This window comes from Choristoneura fumiferana, chromosome 22 (genome assembly GCF_025370935.1).
Source record: "Choristoneura fumiferana chromosome 22, NRCan_CFum_1, whole genome shotgun sequence".
In the NCBI taxonomy this organism is placed as follows: Eukaryota; Metazoa; Arthropoda; class Insecta; order Lepidoptera; family Tortricidae; genus Choristoneura; species Choristoneura fumiferana.
In genome coordinates, this window is record NC_133493.1 from 7,279,354 (window position 1) to 7,289,528 (window position 10,175).

The following is a 10,175-nucleotide window of genomic DNA, read 5'->3' on the forward strand; positions in this document are numbered from 1 at the left end:
TTACGATTTGGTTACGATACAATTATAATATTCGAAATCCACATCAACGTCAAATCAAATAAGTAGGTTTATTATTTTAGCTCATAATTTTGCTTGTATGCGTCAAATATTTAATTTAGAGATTTAGTAGGTACCTATATCCGCAATAAATAAAATTAACCGTGTCGATTCAGTTTTTTTTTTTCAAATTGCCGGAGCCAGGGGCTGCTGAAATCGTGAAAAATATTATATTTCAGCCATTTTGAAAATTTCGAGAAATCCACAGCTCATAGCGCCGATAGTTACAAAGGAATAGTACTTAGAGTATCTAATCAGTTATTGGCTTAATTAAATAAATAACAAGTAGGTACTTAAGTATCGTGGGACAGTTAACACCATTTGACCTAGTCCCAAAATAAGCAAAGCTTGTGTACATACTTTGGTGCTAGTTATGTAGATGATATACTTTTCTTGATTGTAGTTAACTTCGTTCATTGAACTTTTTCGCTCAAATACGATGAACAACCATTTAGCACTACATCAGTACCGGGAGACATCATTAATACTGTACCTACTTAATTATTACGTTCAGAAATCAGTTAAGTCCATCGCACTTTCTTTAACGTCAGTTAAAATTGACGAAGCGATTGATTCTGAAACTTCCTTGAAACAAACTGAATCATGATTATAACCTACTTGCGTAGCCGCGTAGGTAATGAAGTGAGTTAGATTCTGGTTGAATCTTTACGTAATAAATAACCAGCTGGATTATTTACAATGGCTTATACTTCTAATATTATAAATAAGAAAGTTTATGAGTATTGTCTTGGGGTCTTGTAGTCTAAACGGAACGGTTTTGCCATTTCAATCTGTCAATCCGTCCGTCCTGGCTTAGCTTAGAGACTATTAGTTGCTATTAGTGCTGTAATTTTGCAAGGTTATTTATTATTATAGATCATATAGGTACATACTAGCAATTACAGTTGTGTTAACCATCCTGGTGGCAGTTGAATTGGAAATTCATGTCTGCGTTTGGTACCTATTTTGGGATTTTTACACGTACACATCCTGATCTCGGGGAAATAACGAAATAAAACCTGTTGGTACCAATGGTACGAGTACACCACATTTGTGACCCCAATACTACCTACTATACTACGAAAGAAGATTGAGTATAGCTGCACGAGACATTAACCCACTAAGCACAAACCTTACCGAAACATCGCTGCAATGTTGATCTAGCTCACAATATCAACGTTGCCAACGAACCTTGCCAGAAAGTTGCCAAAACATACATTATCAAGGAGTTTGAATGCCACATATGCAATGTTGCCGCATCTTGCAGCAACCTTGCAAATAAAACGTTACAAAATAAATGTTGCCTAAAAGTGCCATATCAAACTTACTGTAAGTTATTTTTATAACGTTATTGTAACTTTGCATGCTTAACAATTTGAAAGTTGCAAACGCAATCTTACTGCAATGTTTCAAGCGGTAACGTTATAATAGAAACGTTTTTGTAACGTTTCACATCATAGTTACCTTAATATATATGTGCAACTTTGCTACAAGGTTAGTTTTACTACATTACTTCTGTTAAGTTGTCTAAAGCTTTAAAATGAAACATTTTAAACGTTACAACGGTAAAGTTCCTGCAGCTTACAATTCTGTCGTTAAATCAACGTTTCCAAGGAAACTTCCAAGTAAGCTACCACAACTTAAAATTGTAACGTTTTTGAACATTACTTGAGCAATGTTTTTGCAAAGTAGCGTGACAAATGTACCTATAAGTTACATGCGCAATATTGTTGTAACTTTGCATGTTAAATATTTTGAAAGTTCCAACCGCAATCATGCAGCAACCTTTGAAATATAATGTTATATTATAAAGTTACAGTAACCTACCGCCAAATAGTTAGTGAAATTTACATATGCAACTTTGCTGCAAAGTTGGTTTTGTTACATTATTCATGTTAAGTTGCCCTAAGCTTTAAATTGCAACATTTTAAAACGTTACAACGATGATGTTCCTGCAACGTTAAATTCTGGCGTTTAATGTACGGTGCCAAAAAAACTTCCACGTAAGCTACCACGACTTAAAATTGTAACGTTTTCGAACATTACTTGAGCAATGTTTTTGCAAAGTAACGTGACAAATGTACCTATAAGTTACTTGCGCAATATTATTGTAACTTTGCATGATAAATATTTTGAAAGTTCCAACCGCAATCATGCAGCAACCTTTGAAATATAATGTTATATTATAAAGTTACAGTAACCTACCGCCAAATAGTTAGTGAAATTTACATATGCAACTTTGCTGCAAAGTTGGTTTTGTTACATTATTCATGTTAAGTTGCCCTAAGCTTTAAATTGCAACATTTTAAAACGTTACAACGATGATGTTCCTGCAACGTTAAATTCTGGCGTTTAATGTACGGTGCCAAAAAAACTTCCACGTAGCTACCACAACTTAAAATTGTAACGTTTTCGAACATTACTTGAGCAATGTTTTTTGCAAAGTAACGTGACAAATGTACCAATAAGTTACTTGCGCAATATTATTGTAACTTTGGCATGTTAAATATTTTGAAAGTTCCAACTGCAATCATGCAGCAACCTTTGAAATATAATGTTATATTTAAAAGTTACAGTAACCTACCGCCAAATGGTTAGTGAAATTTACATATGCAACTTTGCTGCAAAGTTAGTTTTGTTATATTGTTCATGTTAAGTTGCCCTAAGCTTTAAATTGAAACATTTAAAAACATTATAACGATGATGTTCCTGCAACGTTAAATTCTGGCGTTTAATGTACGTTGTCAAAAAAACTTCCACGTAAGCTACCGCAGCTTGATTTTTTATGTTTTCAGACATGCATGACTTTGCATTGCTACAGAAAAGTAGCGTGATTAATGTACCTATAAGTTACTTGTGTAATATTGTTGTAACATTGCTTGTTTAATATTTTGAAACTTACAACCGCAATCATACAGCAACGTTTTAAATACTTACCTGTTTTAAAAAAAACATTTCACAACCTGTTTTAAAAAAATCATTTTACAACCACCCGACCCGACACTCAGGTCTTGACATACTGAACAGAAAGGTTGAATACGCTATTTTTCTCTTAGGCCATTTTAAACCTACTCAACAATAAATAAGGTTGAAAATTCTACATATACATGAAATGTACTTCTAAACTTTTTCGTAAGTAACTGGTTGGCGATTTCGGGAACAAAAAGCAGGACAAAAGTATTGTATAGATACAATTGCTATTGTATGTACCTAGGTCAAAGTCTAAGAACTTAGTCACTAAACTCGGCCGTCTAGACAGAGCAACGATGAGGTGCGGTGCGAGGGAGAGCGGCGTGGCGTGGCCCTGCGGGCGCCCCGTGCACTCCGACGTTCAGTGCGCGATGGTACTGGCTGCGAAGTGTCGCGTCGCAATTTTTCGTGAATATAATTTAATAATTTGTTCCGATATAGGAGAGGCCAATTTATTATAAATGCGGTGCGGGGCGGGGCGCGGCGCAGGCAGACTGTGAGCGATTGCTTGCTAGGCGGCATCTGTGGCGGCATTATCAAAAAGAAACAGAAAGCCACCGCCGCGCGGCAATTCGCTTTTTAATTCCCGACGATCGCGACTCGGTATAAGTGTGAACTAAGGCATCGATATTAAGTAATAATATATCTACTTACAAACTAAACAAAATTACGACTTCATCGTATTACTTCTTTTATTCATCATCATCATCATCATTATATTCATACTTAGTCCGAGATAACAATGTAGTTTCGTCCTTTCCTGCTATTTGAACGCGACGTTAAAAGACACCATAAGAAACAAAAAACAGGTCCTGGCAACACTAAGAGATTGCATCATTCGTTGTTTTCGCGCTCAACGCACTTGACACGAAAAAAAATTTTAAGCTAATTACTTAATTATTTTGATAGTAAGAAGGTTGAGGAAGGATCATACTTCTAAAGATAATAATGCCAAAAACACCGAGAAAGAATTTGGATAGTAAGATCCAAGAACTGGAGAAGAGATTAGAAAAATATAAGAACCGGGTAATGGCGGCGCCGCCGCAACCGCAACCCCAGTGTTTTAGAGGTGAGTGTTTAGTGTTTACACAATAAACAGTGCTTATCCAAATAGATTTAGACCTTTTTTGGATATATTTTCTAATCTTATCATGATCAGAGAATTTTTTTTTTCTCGAAAGTTTAATATTACACGTAACCTCTCCTTTTATTGGCATTATCGTATGACGGTTTTGCGCTCTATCCGTAGGATGGAGATGGGTCGAATCTTTACAAAATTGACAAGACTACTTAGCATTATCGTGTGACGATTTTGCGCTCTATCCGTGGGATGGAGATGGGTCAAATCTTAACATGTTGTCAAAAGCCTAACCTAACTTTTTTCCAAAACGACTTCTTATCAGTCTAATAATATTTCAGCTCAGACACCAGAGCTGGAGATTATAGAAACAGACCCAGAGGCCCCAGAGCTAGAGGCTGACCCAGAAACTATGGACTCGGAGCCAATTAATGGTGATGAAAACGACTCGGAGGGGCTCGATCCCGAGATGTTACTAGCTCTGGGAGAGCCAACCAGTGGGGAGAGATTATATGGTGAAAAGGTAAATGAACAAATTTATATGACAATCAAGAATATCTTAATAGAGGGCCTCCCCAAACAAAATAAAGAAAAGATTATGGAATCTTTACTGGTCCCAAGCAATTGCAAATTGCTGGATGCCCCAAAATTGAATCTTCAACTTCTGGGACTTCTGAATAACCCATCTAAAACAAGGGATAAATTATTACAAGAGAGGCAGCAAGAGATGGGCTTGGCCCTCGCTAATATCTGCCAAGTGATACAACAATTATCGAGAAAGGACTTCGATAAGATGAATATTGTCAAGAAACTCAGCGACACGTCTCGAGTTCTGAGTAACTTGCATTTTCAATATACTGAAATTCGGAGAAGACTGATAAGCCCTTATTTGGACAAGAATTTAACCGAGAGTTTAAAAGAAAACAAGAGAGACGAATACTTGTATGCAAACCTTGACGATTCACTCAAGTCATTTTCAGCAATCAAAAGAGCATCTAGTGTTCTTAAACCCAAGGGAAACATGCAAGCCAAGACTTTGCAGTCAAAAAACTTTCAAGCTCCTCCACGCCGTCCGATCCCAAACCAGGCCCATCCTCCCAGAGGATCGTTCCGGGGAGGAACCCAGCATCGCTATCAACCCCGTCACCCCTACAAGCCTCAAGAGAACAGACATGCGGGACCATCACTGAGGGGCCGTGCCAAGTATCCCTAGACTCAGAGGTACCTTTTGCTGCTAGACTGTATTATTATAAAGAATGTTGGGCAAAAATTGCGCAAGACCCCACTATTTTAGAATGGATAACAGGGTATAAGATCCCTTTTACATGTTTACCTTTTCAAAATAATTGTCCACAAAATAATAATTTCAATCAATCTGATCAGGAGATATTGACTACTGAGATAGCTAAATTATTAAAACTGGGGGTTATATCTAAATGTAAATCTACTAAGGGACAATTCTTATCTCGTATTTTTACTATTCCTAAGAAAGACGGTACTCATCGATTTATACTCAATTTAAAAGAGCTGAACTTCTATATTGAAGTGTGTCATTTTAAATTAGAAGATATTCGAACTTTATGTAAATTATTAACACAGGGTGACTTCATGTGTACCATAGATTTAAAAAATGCATACTACTTATGTCCAATACATCCATCACACAAAAAGTATTTGAGGTTCCAATTTAATGGTGTGCTATATGAATACAATTGCTTGCCTTTTGGTTTGAGCACTGCGCCATTTGTATTTACTAAGCTGCTAAAGCCAATAATAGGGTATCTCAGGGAAAAAGGGATCCGTTTAGTGATCTATCTTGATGATATGATTTGTCTCGGTTCATCTTACAATGAATGTGTCAACAATATGAAAGTCTTAAATGATAATTTAATGTGTTTAGGTTTTATCATAAATAATGAAAAGAGTAATTTTACTCCATCTAATATCACAGATTTTTTGGGTTTTAAAATAAACTCTATTCGGATGACTTTAGCTCCAACAAATAATAAACGGGAACGACTATTGATAATGATTAGAAAATATTTAAATTTAGGTCATTGCTCAGTTAGAGACTTTGCAAAAATGTTAGGAAATTTAGTTTCAGTATGCATGGCAATATCTTATGGTTTTGTTTATACAAAAAATTTAGAAAGAACCAAATTTATGGCTTTGGAACGGTCGGGGGGTAATTATGACAGCATTATGACAATTAGCCAAGATGCTAAAGCAGATCTCAGGTGGTGGAAGGACAATATTATGACTGGATTGTGTCACATAAAGCAGTACATTTTTGCATTAGAGATTTTCTCAGATGCATCCTTATCTGGTTGGGGTGCAGTTTGCAAGGGAAAGACAGCTAAGGGAAATTGGTCAGTAGGAGAAAAAGAAAATCACATTAATTATCTTGAACTAATGGCAGCATATTTTGCATTACGATGTTTTGCTAGCGATCAGAGCCAGTGTGAGATTTTATTAAGGATAGATAATACTACGGCCATCTCTTATATAAATAGAATGGGTTCGGTTCAATTTCCTCAATTAAATAACCTTGCAAAGCAGATTTGGAAATGGTGTGAAGTAAGAGATCTGTGGATTTATGCTTCTTATATTAAATCCAAAGATAATTTGGAGGCAGATTATGAATCACGGAGTTCAAACTTAGATATAGAATGGGAGTTATCGGAAGAAGTTTTTCAAAAGATAGTGGGAACATTAGGTTATCCTACTATAGACCTGTTTGCTTCTCGGGTAAATAAAAAATGTGATAAATACATTTCCTGGCACAGAGATCCATTTGCCTGGAACATTGATGCCTTTACAGTGCAATGGGGGGAATTTTTTTACGCATTCCCTCCATTCTCATTAATTTTAAAAGTATTACGTAAGATTAAGACTGATAAGGCAACTGGAATTTTAATATTTCCAGTGTGGCCCACTCAAGCTTGGTACCCACTATTAAAATCTCTGACTGTCTCGAAAGTACTTAAATTTGGTCCATCTGAAGATTTATTAATGTCTCCTTGCAGGTCACCACATCCCTTACATGCTCAACTTATCCTGGGGGCCTGTGTATTATCAGGGAATCAATGAAGAGGAGAATGATACCTAATGATGCAATTGATGTTATGATAGCATCCCTAGCAAAGAATAGCCTAAGACAATATGATTCTTGTTTACGTCAGTGGTGGCAATTCTGTAAATCTCATAATGAAGATTTAGTGAGCATTTCTGTACCCAAGATTATATCATATTTAATGTTAATATTTAAGAAGGGAGCTTCATACCAGACTTTGAATTGCCACCGATCAGCTCTATCTTTAATTATAGGTAGTAATTTAGGCAATGATGATAGAATAAAACGCTGGTTTAAGGGAGTTTATAAACTTCGACCATGCATACCTAGATATTCAAGTACATGGGATCCAGCCACTGTTCTGTCTTACCTAAAACATTGGTTTCCTTTAGAGACTCTAGATTTAAGAAAACTGACATTAAAATCTGCTATGTTATTGGCCTTAACCACTGGCCAGAGAGTGCAGACCCTATCTCTTATTAAATTTAATAACATTATACACAGAGAAGAGGGCATTGATATTATTTTAACGGATATTCAAAAGACATCGGCGCCGGGGCGATTTATGAATAAATTGTCTCTACCATTTTTTATCAATAACCCAGATATTTGCCCAGCAAAGACCCTTTTACAGTATTTAAAGGTAACAAATGGATTAAGACGGAACAGTAACTGCGTAAGATTGTTTCTTACGGTAAAAAGTCCTCATAAACCAGCTTCGACACAAACAATAAGTAGATGGCTCAAATCAGTAATGAAAGTCAGTGGTATAGATGTCAATAAGTTTACATCACACTCGACTCGTCACGCCGCGTCATCGCAGGCACACCGGGCAGGTCTTACAACAGACAGTATCCTAAGAGCTGTTGGGTGGTCTAGTAGATCGACTACTTTTGCGAGGCACTATAACAGACCTCTCATTAGCGATGATAATGCGCAAGATCTTTTTGCCAGATCTGTGGTATTGCCTAGCACCTAAGTAATTATTATAATGTTGAGATAGTAATGAAGAATGTGATCTATCAAAGACTGTTTATTACCTAACTAGGTGTTATACTAAAATAAGGTTTAAATTGTAACATGATTATTCTATTTTTTGTTAAATTTTGAAGAAGAGTTTTAGTTTTTTAATTATTGGAGAATAAATATTCAAATTGATCTAGATATCTAAATGTTTATTTTCTTCTCTAAACATCTACATTGTTATCTCGGACTAAGTATGAATATAATGATAGGATTAAACGAACTTACCTGAAGTGAAGTTCTATCCTGATTATATGAAGTACTTAGTCCGAGATAAGGGAGCTTCCCGCCCCCCTCTCGGATAGTTACTTTTGACTATCCCCCCTACTAATCTAAGGGATATGCTATGCTATGATAACTCTAAACGTAATGATGCAATCTCTTAGTGTTGCCAGGACCTGTTTTTTGTTTCTTATGGTGTCTTTAACGTCGCGTTTCAAATAGCAGGAAAGGACGAAACTACATTGTTATCTCGGACTAAGTACTTCATATAATCAGGATAGAACTTCACTTCAGGTAAGTTCGTTTAATCCTATCATTATTACGACTTCACAAAAAATGTTAGAACCCCTTCTTCTGTGACCTTCTAGAGTCCAATGTTATCCTGAATGGACTATAGGCAGTAATGAATGCAGCTACATAATTATACCCACATTAATTTATACATACCTACCTTTATTATAGGAACGGTACTTGCATAATTACTTTTTGTGACAACTCTGTGATACATTTCTAGTGTCTAGCCGATTGTCGGCATTTCGCGCTCAGACAAATAAAATTAAACCACTGTACGTTTTCTACACTGTGCCTAGGTAATCACAAATTCACTTCAAAAATGTTTTAACTATAAGTACAAGCCGAACTATACACCGAATAGGTATAAACTGACACTTTCAACTCACTCTTTCGTGTGAAAACGATATGTGTGCAAGTACCTACTTAGTGCAATATAATTGTCTCCATTCTCCGTCAACGCCATAATTAAGTGATTTAAGGGCAACACACACAGAGAGCGGGCGCGGTCGTGCGCCCGGCCCGCGACGGGCGTATTTGCATGGCGGTATATGGAAGCCTTCACACAGAACGCGGGCGCGGGCGCGGGTCGTGCGCGGGCCCGCGCCCGTCGCCCGTCGTCACAAACAGCGCGCGGGCCGAGCGCAGAGTTACCAACTCTCAAAAATATTTATCCCTAAAACTTAAGTTAAAAACCCCTAAAATTGCTATAATTAATTGGAAAGAAGAGTAGTGGTGGTTGGCTGTTGTGTAAGCATTTGCGATACTGCGATGCGATGCGATGCGATGCGAAGCGATGCGATGCGAAGCGATGCGATGCGATGCGAAGCGATGCGAAGCGATGCGAAGCGATGCGAAGCGATGCGAAGCGATGCGAAGCGATGCGAAGCGATGCGAAGCGATGCGAAGCGATGCGAAGCGATGCGAAGCGATGCGAAGCGATGCGAAGCGATGCGAAGCGATGCGAAGCGATGCGAAGCGATGCGAAGCGATGCGAAGCGATACGATGCGAAGCGATGCGATGCGATGCGATGCGATGCGATGCGAAAAAAAGCGATGCGATGCGAAGCGATGCGATGCGAAGCGATGCGATGCGAAGCGATGCGATGCGATGCGATGGATGGATGTATGTATGGATGGATGGATGGATGAAATATTTCCTCACATTGTTTGAGAAAAGCACTATACAAGCCTCGGCCAGAACAGGGATTGCTGGACTCGTTTTATCCGGCCTCGTCTACGACTCGGCCGTCTACCCCGAACTCGTCCATCAATCCCTTACTTCATGGCCTCTGCAGTAATGTACTATTTTAAGAAGAAAGTAAAACCGACTCCAAAAAAAATAACAAAAAATGGACCGAACGCAAAACCCCTTGAAAGCTCGAAGTCGCGTACCTCAGCACGAGCCCAGCAGGTATGGAACAATAGTCGTCTACCTCACGATCCTGCTGGGTTGGATCA

The 10,175-nt window shown here is 37.8% G+C and overlaps 1 protein-coding gene across 2 annotated transcripts; it reads left to right on the plus strand.

Annotated features, from left to right (window-relative positions):
• The first annotated feature begins 2,584 nt into the window (after positions 1-2,584).
• On the plus strand, positions 2,585-8,620 carry LOC141440357 (uncharacterized). 2 transcript variants are annotated; one of them, XM_074104867.1, is made up of 3 exons: positions 2,585-4,096; positions 4,447-5,326; positions 7,132-8,620. In XM_074104867.1, exons 1-2 carry the CDS (start codon positions 3,976-3,978, stop codon positions 5,316-5,318), a joined length of 993 nt encoding a protein of 330 aa, XP_073960968.1. In that variant the 5' UTR covers positions 2,585-3,975; the 3' UTR covers positions 5,319-5,326; positions 7,132-8,620. The 2 variants fall into 2 exon arrangements, with proteins under 2 accessions (XP_073960968.1, XP_073960967.1); XM_074104866.1 differs by having other exon boundaries at positions 4,447-8,620.
• The last annotated feature ends 1,555 nt before the right edge of the window (positions 8,621-10,175 follow it).